At 35.9% G+C, this 15,367-nt stretch overlaps 2 protein-coding genes across 2 annotated transcripts; both read right to left on the bottom strand.

Moving 5' to 3' along the window:
* Positions 1–4,989: 4,989 nt before the first annotated feature.
* Positions 4,990–7,988, bottom strand: LOC117914030. Its single transcript, XM_034829188.1, has 6 exons — positions 7,569–7,988; positions 7,212–7,367; positions 6,327–6,407; positions 6,119–6,244; positions 5,821–5,916; positions 4,990–5,397 (listed from the first exon to the last, which is right to left on the bottom strand). The coding sequence occupies exons 1-6, from the start codon at positions 7,669–7,671 to the stop codon at positions 5,321–5,323; spliced, it is 639 nt and encodes a 212-aa protein (XP_034685079.1). The 5' UTR covers positions 7,672–7,988; the 3' UTR covers positions 4,990–5,320.
* Positions 7,989–9,323: 1,335 nt separating this feature from the next.
* On the bottom strand, positions 9,324–10,523 carry LOC117913923 (E3 ubiquitin-protein ligase RNF126-like). Its single transcript, XM_034829046.1, has 2 exons — positions 10,150–10,523; positions 9,324–9,779 (listed from the first exon to the last, which is right to left on the bottom strand). Exons 1-2 carry the CDS (start codon positions 10,353–10,355, stop codon positions 9,491–9,493), a joined length of 495 nt encoding a protein of 164 aa, XP_034684937.1. The 5' UTR covers positions 10,356–10,523; the 3' UTR covers positions 9,324–9,490.
* Between the last annotated feature and the right edge of the window lie 4,844 nt (positions 10,524–15,367).

Below are 15,367 nucleotides of genomic sequence, written 5' to 3'. Positions count from 1 at the left end.
CTAGTCAGCCAGAATATTACGGTGGGGTTATGGATTGGCTTAGCTAGTGTACAAGGGATTGTCACGGGGAACAAAGGAGATGTCTCAATAAATTTGAGCAGTGAATTTATGGCATATCAAACGTGTGTTGGAAGAGCAAAACAATGCGTATTATTATTATAAACAAGGCCAATAAATGAGGTGGGTCACCAAGTGAGGAACACCACAATCTTATCTTAGATCATAACATGAATCTCTTCACGAATCCCCTTCCCTCATCCCCAATAGTGACCATTGCCATCGCCTTCACATGAATCATCATCCATAACGCACAACATCAACCCCAATTTCCAAAGCCCCTTCTGTGTGGAAAAGAAGATGCAGAAAAATAAAAGGAAAAGAAAAAAGAAAAAAGAAAAAAGAGGTAGCAAGACTGGTGATACAGAGCCCAGTAGAAAAAGAAGGGGCAAGGTAGAAACAAGAAAAGAAAGCTTTTATGAGGAAGCGAAAACCGAGAAATGTAAAAGCAAGGGCTTTTAGAGGGAAAAGCCAGCAATAATTCACACACGAAAATCAAAGAACATGAGAGAGAGTAAAAATTGGGATATGGAGGAGCTGGGCGAAGATACCAAGGTGGGCAAGGTGGGGGTGTGTCGCAGGCCTATAGTGTCCCTATAAGGGAGTGCCGTACGCCGCCGATGGAACGATGCCCCGTACAGTTGTGGGATTTACTGATGAGATGATGGGACAGCTGAAGTGAGATGGGAGGTGAGTGGAGCTATGCTGAAGACACGAGGAGAGTATAGCACAAACTTTTCAACGGGGTGTTTTGATTAGCGGATCGATCGGTGGGCACAAACTTAATGCGAGTGAATGAGTAGGTCTTGATGGATTGGAAGAGTCCTTGACGTCTGAGAGATAGAGACGGCTGCTCGTGCAATGATTCAACCATCTACCACGCCCCAAATGGAGAAATAGCCGGAGAATGCTTATATTTTGACAGAATAATTAAAAAATATTGTAGTGAAATTAATTGTTTTCAAGAGGAATTATCAAATTGATACACAAATCGACTTTGGCGTAAAACATTAAAAAAAGAAAAAAAAAGAAAAAAAGAAAAAGAAAAAAGAAGAAGAAAACAGTGAAGTTTGGTTTAAGAGTATCTTCAAGGCATTCTTAACAAGATAGTGGACTAGAGGTGGTTGAGGTCACTTCACGAGCATGACAAAATGTCATTCCACCACGAATTATTGGCTATGTAGAAAGAAAATCAAGGTTGATGGACAGCTGCGGCTTGAGGGGAGGTCTAGGTCCACACGCCTTCTATAGAGAGAAGAGAAGTGTTAAGGTCTCATCAAAAGCCAATAAATCTAATAAACACAACCATCCATCAGCTCATTGGCCACCATCCGCATATCCAGGGCAAGCCACCCTCCCAAGCGCCACTCCTAATTCCAAGGCTCGGAGCTCAAGACCTTCTTTCCTACCTTAATCATCAGATACGTTCTTAAAGAAGAGGCATCTTCTTTTTCCATCACAAAATTGAACATTGAATGCATGTGGAATTCAATCTTTTGTTATTATTTTATGCAGTTTCTTAAAAGGAATAGGAACTTTCAACTACCCTTTTAATGGACACCATATTAACAAGCTGCGAGTTCAGTTCTTCAACTAGTCTCCCTTCATAATTTATGGCAGGACCGAAGATGTTAAATTATGACGAAGAAGTATATACAAGACAAGGCAACCATAGGAAGTACTATGGTTGAAGTTTCAACCTTAAGTTTGATTTGACGCTTCCATCCATCCGCAACTCTCAACGGGTAAATTCAGCATTAGCCATCGGAGTAGATTGCTAAAATTTGACAATTTGGTGTTTGAATTAGAGAGTAATTGTCAATATTATTAAAAAAATAGCTTTTGAGATTACGAGCACCGGAGAAGCTCTAGATTGCCATACAAATTTTAGGCTACACTGAGACCTATGAAGAAAGTTATGGCGTACTAAAAGAGAGAACCACATCAAGGAGTTAAAAAAAGCTAAAAAAGTACATGATAGCACATGCCCGAAAGAGGTTGTGTTAGACAAGTAGAAGACAATACTTTGATCCGTCCATGTACCATTGCCCCATGGCTGGCCCCAGCGGTGGTTAGGCGCATATTTCAATACTAGAACCTAACAGTATCTATATCAAGGGAAGTTGCCTTAGGCCCAATCAACTTGAACTGGACCAATCTATTCAGCCCTTTGTAACCAACGTCACACCACTGAGGAAGGGCCAATCGCAAGCGCTAGTAGTGGAGGCTTCGCCAAACCAGGGAACTCAGTGTCAAAAGCCCTAAAAGCTTACAGGCAGCGATGGAGTATTTCATAGTTCATATGGGAATGGATTCACCAAGGAAAATGCAGAGGACGATGGAAACATGAATGCTTCCTATTATTTCAAACTCCCAGGGAACGATAACCCATATGTCATCATCTGAATTTGTAGAGAAGCACATGCTTGACAACATGATAGCCACCTGCTACCATCCGCCCCACATGGGCATTGCTCCCAATAATGTTATACTTTTGGTTTCCTATCCTTAGTGTCACACACTCGAAAATCACCCTAAAATTTTCACCTGGTGCGTGGTGCTAAGGACTCTTCCTTAGCCAACCTTCTCAACACACACACACACAGCAACAACAAATCAAAGGAAACTGGGACATGACGAGGTTACAGGAAATCCTTCCCAACTTGTATTAATCTCAATTTACAAGATACAAAATTGCTTCCTTGAGTCAGAGAGCAATGCTTACATCCCAAGCATTCAGAGACTACTTTCCCTCTTCTCCCTCTCTCTCATCTCAAGGTTGCAGGAGCCCTTTTAAAAGACTCACCCTGCAGTTTTTCCCTTGGTGGTTATGCAACCGCCCTGAACTGCTTGCACAACCACCCACCACCCAGATGGTGGTCTGCTGAGAAACCACCCACTTGCATCAGCATCAGCAGTGACTCAGCCCACTGCCAGTCCATGCAGCTGACTGACTTGATCACTAGCTGTCCTAGCTAGTGCTCTGACTAGCTGCCATCTCCTCGAGCCTGCCTCATCAAGTTGCCGGAGAGCCCTCCCCTAACAAGCTGCCTCCTTCCCCGCAAGGTGCCTCTTGTGATCGAGTACCCACCAACGCGTCTCTGATCAAGGCTCTTGGAACCAAGCAGCATGCACCACTAGCTGATCAGGCTACATCAATGTGCCTCCCCCACACTGATGCGTGAGCCCAAGCCATGTCAAGGTGCCCATGGCCTGGGCTTGTTGCTCCCACTCGTCAGGGTCAACTTCAACGAGCCATGGTATTGTGCCCATGATTGTTCCCTCTTGGTGCACAGGGCATTGTGCCCCTGTGTTGTGCATAGGCATCATGGTGTGAACCAGCTGCTTGTCTGATGCCCCATCTGGCCATGACATTGCGCCCATAGTCTTCTTGGTTGGCTCGCTTGCACAAGGTTTAGGCGCCCTCGTGCCTGCGCGGGGAGGGGTTAGGCCGCACCATGCCCCATGCTGTTGCAGCCACGGGGTGCATGCCACACACGTCATGGAGCCCATGTGTGCATGCTCAAATGCCATCCGTGTCCTAGGCACGCCCAAGGCCGTGCCAGGGTGCCCTCTTGGTGCGGTCAAGGCTCGCCCTTGGTGCTCATCCCCCTTGAGACACCTATGGGATCCTCCCTAAAAAAATGCCACGTGGCTCTCTCTCCCTTACACACGCAGACGGTCCCCCTTGCGATGCGCGACATAGCTCATTCCACCCGGGGAAGAATTCTGTCCAACCGACGTTCCACCTTCTTCGGATATCTCACATCTGGAATTCTGTCTGACGACGTTCCACCTTCTCCGGATATCTCACATCTGGAATTCTGTCTGACCGACGTTCCACCTTTTCCGGATATTTCACATCCAGCGCCCGACGCCTGATGTGAGAAGAGGGCGAATCAACTTCCCTGGTCAGACATGTCCGGATACTCTGATAGCGCTTATCCGGAGAGCATCCGCAACCGACAATTCAGATTCCCCGGACAACTTGGCTCGTCAGACACTCGCGATTCGCCGGATCCATTTCCGCCCACACTTAGCTCCTAGGGTTTGAACCGCCAAACCTCCATGCTTTCCTTGCTTTCCGCCTAGGCTCTCATGGGTGCAAGGCCTACCCATGAGGCTTATTTCTCTGGGTCTGAATCAAGTGGCTAAGGGGCTGACACTTAGTATAGCTCAGGTAACTGGTCAATCTACGTTTGTTCACTTCTGTTGCTGTACCTAAATTTATTTACGGGGCCCGAGTATTAGCCTCCTTTTGGAATGGATTTCTAGGCATACCGAGTCTCTGGAGACTTCATATGAAGTCCCTGCATCCGCTTGTGACTCATGAATCTGATCACTTCTCTTTGGCTCCAACGGCGGATATGCATTGGCATTTTCCTACTATTTTTCAGTCAGATGACACAAATGGTTGTTTTGATCCTTCCTGAGCATGCTATGATGACCTCTTTAACTTCGAAGTAAACTCAGACAACTGCTTCAACTAGCTTCCAACAACGTAAAGCAAAAGATGAATAACCTTAGAAAAGAGGAAAAGTTTGTGCCTCATTTGGGAGGTAAGTCAAAAGAAGGCATCTCATCTTCTACAAAAACTAGTAAACCTGTACAAATCCTTTAGACTGGTTTGCCTTGTCTAAACCTACACAACAGCATAGCCTTCAACCCCAAACCTAGATGTGGTGAGTTTCCAAGTTGCTCTTTTCTCATGGTAACAGAAGCCTGATTATCAATAGATCAGGTCAATGTGACTCAAGGATGGATTAAGCTATTAGTTTAATGCTGGAAACTTTTATATGCACAACAACTGCTCAAGCTCTTTAAACTATGAAGATTTTAAGAATTAGCATAATCATGAACCTGTTTCTCTTATTGTAATATAGCCTAGCCAAGAGTACATCAATAAACTACCGAAAAATATAGCAACCAATCTTGAGTCTCATAAATAAAAAAAATGACTAATAGAATGGGAAAAAACTAGAGTGTGATCCATACAACAAATAAATAATTGATTAACATAACCGTGGCATTTCTACTACATGTTCTACAAAAGAAATTAAATAAAAAATGAAGAAGAAAGATAAGCGTCCCTCCTCCATTGTATGCCTGTTCTAGCTAACTTATGCATGCCTGCATTTTTACACTAAGAAACTAAAAGCTGATTGAAGCAGCCATCAAACAAAAAATGGGAGTAAACTCACCATATTATGAAGAAATCAACATGATCTATCTTCAATCCAGAGACAGCAACCTCAGACAATGACTATTTCCACATAACCATAGCCCATGACAGCATGAAGATAATCCACAAATAGAAGTTCCCTTGTAGGATTGTTTTGGCTGAAAAAGACATAGGTAAAAAAAGAAGAAAATGGTACTTGAGTTTCATGAGCTGAAACTACCGTATATCGAACTAAATATTGGAATATGCATGCTGTTCATCAACAAGAGTAATATATCTCTAGTGGAATTGGATAAACAGTTTCTTCTTGTTTTTTTTTGGTTGAACAAATTGAGAATCTTTTGAGGGTAGTTACCCAATTGCCCATAAAGATTTAAGTCATAAAAGAAAACAGATCCAGTAGGTTGTCCATCTCAGAATCCAGGTGTACAGTTCAATCAAGTCATACTGAACTTGTCTGGTTGTTTTCCACCTGGTGATGAAGCTTATCAACCGAAATTTTCATCATCCAACCTTGGGAATAGGGAAGGATAAAGAAGAGAGAAAAAAGTACCATAAGAGTTTTGAACTGCCATCCTCACCTTGGTTCTTGCCATTATCAGCCATGCTAGGAGTTGAAGAAGTTGATTTGTTTGATGATGTGATCCCAAGATTCAAACAGTCCAATCCAATTGAACCTAATAATGAAATGCCAGAATTTAGTGGCAGGAAATTTAGAATCCATGCATCATGAATTTGGGCCATTTTATTTTTATTAATGCACATTAAACTCAGAATTTGATTTTATTTCCACCCATAAAATTTGATTTATTCCCTCTGAACCTAAAAATTAGAATCTCTTGTATCCATATTCGTTTACTTTTCAGTTAGCGTTCTTACATTCCCTCAAGCATGGGAAGGTGGTGATGTTGAGAAGATTATAATAGCCCTCTCTACATTCACATGTGTGTGTGAATTTCGATGTCTTGTTGCATGAACCTCCTCCACAATCAGTCCAGCGGCAGGCTAGAAAACCAAAAAAATGAAATAAATATATTTAGAAAATAGTATCAACTGACAGTGTATGTAACAGTATAGTGATGCTTACGATCAAACAATGACAAATTAGCCCGGTTCTCTTTCTCTTGAACAGGGGAGGGAGCTTCCTTGCAGGAGTAATCCAGGGTGCCTAAAAAACCAGAAACTATCAGCACCATCAAAACCAAACTCTCTGCAATTGATTGTTAAACTAGCATAAGATCACCTCTAGACCTAATATCGAGGATTTATAAAGAAATCAAATGTCTTATCCTAGTTAGGTACAATATTTGAGTCACAAGTCAAAATGTGTTTAATTTTTTTGAGAAAGTAGGGCACACTCAACACGACTGTGGTCCTCCGGCAAGTAACATGCATTACCATCCTGAATTGAAAAAGTAATTCATTCTTGATCATAATTCTATTGTGAGCTCATGCTTTCCCTTCATTTTCCTTCCTAATCGTTTGACAAATTGTTCTGGGCATGCACCATTGAGCTAAGATTTATCCTCCCTACAGCGGTTTTGAAGGTTTATTTCTGTCCTTCTAGATAAAATCATAATGACCTCTAAAATTTCTCATTATCCTCCCCCACCCATTACAAGTTATTTATATTGGTGACTAATTCAACAAGGGCATATTGGTCTTTCAGCATTCCTCCCTCAATTACACTCGTGAGGAAGTGTGAGTGATGATCACCCCACAAGCCCCCAATTCACTGAAACAAACACAATGGGTTACCCAAAAAACCCTCACAGAATATCACCAAGCTAATATCAAAACATAAATGCCCCTTGTTCAAAATTTGAAAATGTACTCAGAGCCAGACGCAGCAATAATTGATGTCATAAAGAAAGGAAGGCGGAATACACAACTGATTTGCATAGAAAGCAGCTTCGATTTTCTAATTTGAAAACAAAAAAGGGAGTATGCATGAAGAGAAAGAAAGACTCACAGTTGGGAATCACACAGGGGAGGAACTTGAGATGATCATCATGGGCGGGGCGAGTCTGCATCCAACCAGGATTACATTCACATGCAAAATACAGAGGACTGTCATTAGAAGGCTTGCAAGTGCCTTTTCCACATTCCACTTCTTTGCACACCTCATCTGTGGCCACAAATCAAAGAACAACATCGCATCGGCATGATAAAACCCTTCAAAATCACAAACCAATTAGCAACTAAATCTGAAATTCATGCTAAACCCAGTGGATCAAAAGCGACCAACCCTCAAACCCAGAAGATAAAAGGAGACAAAATTGTGACTTCATGAGCCAAAAAGCAAAAGATTGTGGAGGAGGGAACAAACCGAAAATAGGGGAGAGAAGAGGAGACAATATCTCGCTTATAGTAGTAGTAGGTTGCAGAGCAAGAAGGATGGTGAGGAAAACAATAACATTAGCCGAAGCCATCTCTGTTCTCAAGCAGAATGGAAGTGAGAGAGAGAGAGAGAGAGAGAGAGAGAGAGAGAGATAAAGGTGGTGAGGTGCTTGTGTTTCTTGATTTAATAGTGACCTTTGGAAGGGAGTTTGAAAATGGGGGCAGGTTGGACGGTGAGGCGTCAACGTGGCTCAGTTACAAAGTCTCAGAAACAGGCTGAATGGTTGGAGTTGGTGGTTGGGGCATTAAGGGTTAGAGGATTCGCCTCATCCTCGCGGCAACCGTCTTAATGCAAGTATGCAACCACCGTTTCCCACTCCACACCCGGATCGCACTCTTTCTTTCCCTTTTTCTTTTCAAAGGATGTGGATGCCAAAAGAGACGAGACGAATAAATTTAAAAATTATCCGTCTTCACAGTTCACACCATATCAACTTTAATAAAAATCTAAACAAAATAATCTAAATCTAGAGATTTAATCACCATTTCTAAAACCAAACATTTATATTTCTATTTATTTAGTTTTACACGTCCGCCGTACCAAAGCTTGCCACACGGCACTAAACTCTCTTTCATCCCCAATTCCTCATCAATGAATCCTTTTCGTAAGGAAGAAAAGATCGTCACCCCATCCAATTAAATTCTACGCCAATGCCTTGGCCTTTCTTTCCACATCATTACCTTCCCATCACATCCCAACTCTCTACAAACTTGTTAGCTGCTACCTCCTTTTTTCCACTTCATTTCCTCCTCTTTTCCCCCACTATTTTATTTCAATGATTCAGAGAAAGTAGGGATGTCAAGAACGACAGGTAACCTCGTCACATCCCGTCCCACAGAAAGAGTGGAGGGGCAGCAAGATATGAAGTTTAATTTAGAGGGGCAAAGTAATATGAAAGTGTATCCGTAGCCTCGTGGGATGATATCTTGGCCTGGGTCATACCCAATTATTTGCAACTATTTTTTTCTTTAGCATGCCTCGGTCACTGTTTTTGAATAGAGTCTCGACAAAAAACTAACTGTAACATGATTGCAAAATAATGTTCAATCTTGCGTTTCCGTCACATAGACATTGATATCATTAAATCATACTTGATAATTACAATTTTAAGTTTTTTGTAGTTAAAACTTTAGTCACTAATTACGATTTTAATTTTAAATTTAAAACTGTAATTAATTACTACAACATTAACTTTAAGATAAAAATTGTAGTCATTGACTACAATTATGACCATTTAAAAAAAAAAAAATTGATGATATTGAATTTGAAATCATGCCTTTTACTTATTTTATCTTCAAAATTCATTTCCAGGTTGACCTCAAGCATCATTGACTACAAATTGTTGTAATAATATATAAAATAATATGATTAAAAAAATTTATAAATAATTTAATATAATCATTTTTAAAATGATAAAATAATGAGATATATAACTTTTGAGACAAAAATAAAGTTAAATAATAGAAATTTTCTTCAATTTTGCATATATATATATATTCATTATTCAACATTTATATTGATAATATCAATGATAAAAAATAAATATTATTTAGGTTTATAATTATCTATAATAATTTAAATTATATATATTTATGACCTTATGATTCGACTACAGTTCACAGTTCAATAATCAATTTGACCATTGAACCGTAAATTGGTTAGTATAAACCGAAAATTATATGATCTAGTTCTAATTCAATACTTTCATTCAACCTGTTAATGTCAATTACATGGGATTTAAACCCTTTCTCAAACGGATCATACATTAGGAGAAAAATGTAACAGGAGATCAAAACGGGTTTGATGAGGGGCTTCGCACCAAGATTTTGATAAAAATAGAGGGGAAAAACTCAAGCGCACTGAACAGGGTTGCGGCAGGTGGGACAGTGGGGATGAGAAGCAAGCCAGGGCATGAGGCAGTTGGAGTGGTATTTGTGGGAGCAGGACAGTTCCATCATCTGTTGCTCTCCCTCGAAATCTTCTAAGCAAACACAACACATCTCCCCATTTGATTTACTACCAGTGTTGAGCTGCAGCTTCCAGGGTCTCCCTAATATTTTTGACCCTATGCTGCTATTTCTCTTTGTGCGCTCTTTATGGTTGCTCTCCCTGCTTCCATTTGCTCCTTGTTTACTTGATCTGTAAAAGTATTATTTTAATCAACATAGGTTATATCTGATGAACGTGATTCTAATCCGTGTTTTTAACGCCCTTTTAAACAACCTGAATTTGTTTATAAAACGGGGATTTCTGATTTAACTGAAAAGGGCTTTTTTTCTTGTTAGACTGAGAGGAAGGTGGATGAGTTTCGGGCGTAGAATTGGCAGAACAAATCCATTTGCTTTGGATTCAATTGGATTCCATCAGAGATCGACGGTGGATGCATGAATGTACAGATCCAGGCAACCAGGAGATCTAGATCAAGGAAAGAACACAGAGAAATGACTTCCTTGATCTTTTGATCTTTAGGGTGAATCGATGAAGGAGAGACCTAGAAAAGGGGGCTAACCTGGAAGAGGCACGGTAGTGGGCAAGCTTGCGATCAAGCCTCTGGCGAGCCATGAGAGCGGTTTCACCCATGGTGATGGTGGTGGAATGTTGCAGGCGTTCTCTGAGAGGGGGTGGTTCTCGGAATACAAGAGGATCATCTTGACGGTGGCGGTGGTGGCTCATCCTCCTTGAACCCACCCCCACTCCTGGCAACGTCCCCGCCATTTCTGGTTATCCGATCTCAGAAATCACCCTAACTACTGTGTTTTGAGTTAGCCTGGTATATATGAATATCGTCTTCAATTCTCCATTCAAATGAAGCTTCTTACGAAGGTGCGTTTACGTTTCCAGCAACTTTCCGTCTCTTTTTACCAAACTTTCTGCCTCTGTGTCTTGAGTCTTCCCACGTTTCCATTCCATTTTACACCACGAAATTTCCTGGTAACTTCTTGCCTCACTCCCACCTTTTTTGTTTTCCCCTTTCTCCATTCCGAGTCGCCGGACCAGAGGTTTCTGGTCAAACTAAGAATATTCGCCAAAAAAAAAAAAATCGAAAACAAGGATGATCAGCTTAAAACAAATTTATTTTTACAAATTTTATGCTCTGTTTGGTCCGGCAAAATACTAAGAAAAGAGTTCTCTAAAAATTTGAGAAAAAAATGTGAAGGAAAGAAAATGAGAATAAAAAGTAAAATGAAAGAAAATAAAAAAAAAAAATTTAAGTTTTGTTTGGTTTTTGAAAAATTTGAGGGAAAATGTAAGAGAAAGAAAATAGAAAAAAAAAAGTAAAAAATAAATTTAAAATTAATAAATTATTTTTATTTACTTTTTCAAACTAATTTTACTTATTAAACTTATGATGTAAAGATAAAATAATAAAAAAATGTGTAAGTTTTTAATTAGTTTAATTATAATTATTTTATTTTAATATTTTTTATAAGACAACCCCATTAAATCATTTTCTGTAATATTTTTTATTCTTAGTATTTTTGGAGAATCAAAGATAATCTTAAAATTAATAAATTATTTTTATACATTTTTTTTAAAATTATTTTACTTATTTTCCTCTGTTATTTAAAAATTAAATAATTTAAAATACATAAAATTTTAACTAATTTTAATTATAAATTTTCTTTTATATTTTTCATCATGAAACCAAATATGAGAAAACTATTTTTCTTAATATTGTTCTTAGTACTTTTTAGGGAAGCAAACATAGCTTAATAAAAATGATTTTCTCATATTTGATTTTATTATAGAAAATAGAAAAGAAAGTCAAATATAATTAAAATTATTAAAAAATTTATATATTTTTAAATTATTCAATTTTTATATAGAAAAGTTAAATAAATGAAAAAAATTGAATTAATATATAAAAATAATTTATAAATTTTAACTTTATTTTTTATTTTCCTTTATTTTTATTTTTATTTTACTTTTTTTCTCTATTTTCCTACTTTTTTTTTTTTTTTTTTTTAACTTTTCAAAAACTAAATATAACCTTAAAATATTTAAAAGTTCACACATTTTGTTATCACCTTCCAATTTTTAGTTGGATGGTGAACACTTCATTCCTCGGATAAAAAGGATGTAAAAATAATTCAAATATTAAAAGGTATTTATGTAAACAAAATAATTACATTTTAAGTTTATATATAAAAGAGACTAGTTTTATAAATTTGAGATAATTTCATTATTTTAATGAAATATTTTGCCTTTTTACCTTGTCATAAGGTGACTACATTTTAAAAATTCATTAATATCATACTAATTTTATTAGTAATTAAACTTTAATATAATGACAAATATTATTTTTGTAATAAATTGAATAAGATAAAAAAAATAAAAGAAATTTTGACTATGCCCGAGAAAACACATTTGGTTATCAGTGTTTTCAAAAATAGTTTTTTGAGAATATTTTTGGAAATAAACTGTTTTATGATAATATAATTTAATCATTTTTATAGAAGTTTTAAAAAATAATGATATAAATGCAAAAAATAAATGAAAACAAGAAATATTTGAAAAAAAAAAATGACAACATTCCTAGTACCTATTCTAATATTTTTTTTTGAAAATGATTCTTAAAGATTATTTATTGATAACTATTCTCAAAAATATTCTCAAAGGTACACAATGCTTCTCTCAAGTTTGAATCTTATCTTAAAAATCACTTCAGACAATCTAATTTTTCTCTTTTTTTTTAAAAAAAAAATAAATTGAAAATTTTAATTTTCCATGTCATATCTATTTAATTTAAGAATCTATATTTTATCTCTTTTTAATTAAAAAATCTTTACAATTCAATCAATAAGTCAAAGAATAACTTTTTTCCTTTCATATTTATTTGGTTTTTAAAAAATGGAAAAAAAACATAATGGTTTGCTCTTTTATTTCACCAATTATTTATTAGGAATGAAAATATAAACCCATATTCAAAATTTGATGCTATTGCAGTATAATTAAGTCATGGATTGAGGAATACTTCATTGGAAAGGTAGGAAGCAACCAACTATACAAGCAACTAAAAGATAGGGATAACAATGCTATGAGTTTTTTCATGTACCGCTTTTTTGAGTTTGAAATTAAAATAAGAGTATTAGGGGTGAGTTTGATGTTTTTTAAAAAAAACAATCTGGAATGAATTCAGATATTGTCTTGTCCCGTCCCGATTATATATAAAATTAATTTTAAAATTTAATTTAAATTTTATTTTCATATATTTTATAATAATAATAATAATAGGTTATAAAAATTATAATATTTTAATTATTTTTTAAAGTATATTTATTTTAATGTAATTAAAAATTTTAAAAAATAAAAAATAAAAAATAAAATAATTAATTAGGATGAGTGGGTATGGAAAATTTATGTACTTGCCTCGTTTTGCTCCGCCCCATTTAACTCTTTTAATGGGGGTGGATTTGACAATTATTTTGAATAAATGAGGCGAGGTTGGGATGAGGGTAATTTGTCCCGAAGCGTGTCTATTGTCCTCCCTACTCAAAAAGACATCTTAAGAAAGGTATGAAGTAATGCAAAATTAATTTGATTTCAACCCAATAAATACTTATTTTCCATTTTTCTTTTCATATGGGAATATCAAAACACACTTTTTCCAAAAAAAAAAAAAAACACTTGTCACACAAACAACTCCTAAGATGCTTAGGGGTATGATAAAGTTTGAACCACTCTACAAGAAAGATATTATCACTCACACGTACATGATTATTATTTTGTAATTTTGTTTCAAAATTACATAACAATCCTTTGAATTAAAGTGCTATATTTATTTAAGAAAAAAACTTTGTTAAATGATATAAAAGTTCTAGAAGAGAAGTTAGAGGACATTTAGTAAAATCTAATGGTCAATGCTTATGACATTTGGGCCAAAAGATAAGATGATTTATATTAAAGTCATTATTAAGCATTAAATATTTAGACAATGACCTTGTCATTGACCTAATATTTAGACAAACATTCAAAAGGGAAGATAAATAGAAAAGCACAGTCGGGCCACCAGGTTGAGTGAAATGGGCTTAGGAGATGATGGTGGTCCTGGTCCATGGTATAAAGACTACCTGGGGAGCCCAAGATGTGAGTTTTCGTTGAGTGACATATCATATATATACCCATCAATCTAAAAACAAGCCCACTGATCGGATGCGTTGCTTTGTCCTTTCTCTAAATAAAGACATGTAGTCCTCAAATCTTAGAGAAAGCTCAGATATTATGATGCTTAAGGGTTTGATGAGACCTTTTGGTGCTGTTTTTTTTTTCTTGTCACTTAAATCTAAATAGAACTTAATTTAATTTAATTTTAAATACGATCTAATACTATTAAGTATTAACTTGTTTTTGTTGATTTAGATGCCCAACAAGCTGAACATGACAAGTAATTAGAAAGACTATTTCAAGTGATTAATATCAGTTTTTTAAGTCATTAACATATTTTTCATATTTTTTTTCCCATAAGAGAGTAATTACTTTTTAAGATAAGTTCATACATCATGCATCGCATTAAGATCAAAGATCATATTGAAAACATCTTCTTTCATGATTTTAAGAACTTATGAAGTAACAAATCTGTTATCATCAACCCATAACTGATATTATAGGATAAGACTTTTATTTCCATCATTATCTTTAATTTATTTAGTAGATTTTTCTCAATTTAAGAGACAATATTTAATGCTATGAACTAAAAGGATGGTTTGATTTCATCAAAATTTGATCTCATCAAAATTTGATCAAAGAGGGAAATCATACTAGAGCACATATGTCATTAACATATTTTTTATATTTTTTTCCCATAACAGAGTAATTACTCTTTAAGAGAAGTTCATACCTCATTTATTGCTTTAAGACCCAAGATCACATTGAAAACGTCTTCTTTCATAATATTTATTTTAATGTATTTAAAATTTAAAAAAAATTAAAAAATTTAAAAAAAGAAGAATTAATCAGGGCAAGGTGGGTATGGAAAATTCATGTACTTGTCTCGCCTTGCCCTGCCCCATTTAATTCTTTTAATGAGGTGGGGACGATAATTCTTTTGAATAAATGGAGTGAGGTTGGGATGAGAATAACTTGTTCTCCGCTGTTGTCCTCGCTACTCAAAAAGACATCTTAAGAAGAGTACGAAGTAATGCAAAAATAAATTTGATTTCAACCCAATAAATACTTATTTTCCATTTTTCTTTTCATATGGGAATATCAAAATATACCTTCCCCCAAAAAAAAAAACTTGTCACACAAACAACTCCTAAGATGCATGATTATTATTATCACTCTACAAGAAAGATATTATCACTCACAGGTACATGATTATTATTTTGTAATAAAAAAACTTTGTTAAATGATATAAAAGTTCAAGAGGTACATGATTATTATTTTGTAATTTTGTTTCAAAATTAAATAACAATCCGTTGAATTAAAGTACTATATTTATTTAAGAAAAAAACTTTGTTAAATGATATAAAAGTTCAAGAAGAGAAGTTGGTAGGACATTTAGTAAAATCTAAGGGCTTATGATATTTAGGGCAAAAGATAAGATTTATTTATATTAAAGTCATTAAACATTAAATATACCGACATTGACCATCATTTCATGACCTTGTCATTGACCTAATATTTAGACAAACATTCAAAATAGAAGATAAATAGAAAAGCACAGTCGGCCCACTAGGTTGAATGACATGGGCTTAGGAGATGATGGTGGGTCCTGATCCATGGTA

Source organism: Vitis riparia, chromosome 5 (assembly GCF_004353265.1).
Source record: "Vitis riparia cultivar Riparia Gloire de Montpellier isolate 1030 chromosome 5, EGFV_Vit.rip_1.0, whole genome shotgun sequence".
NCBI lineage: Eukaryota > Viridiplantae > Streptophyta > Magnoliopsida > Vitales > Vitaceae > Vitis > Vitis riparia.
This window is presented reverse-complemented; position numbering and strand designations above follow the sequence as displayed.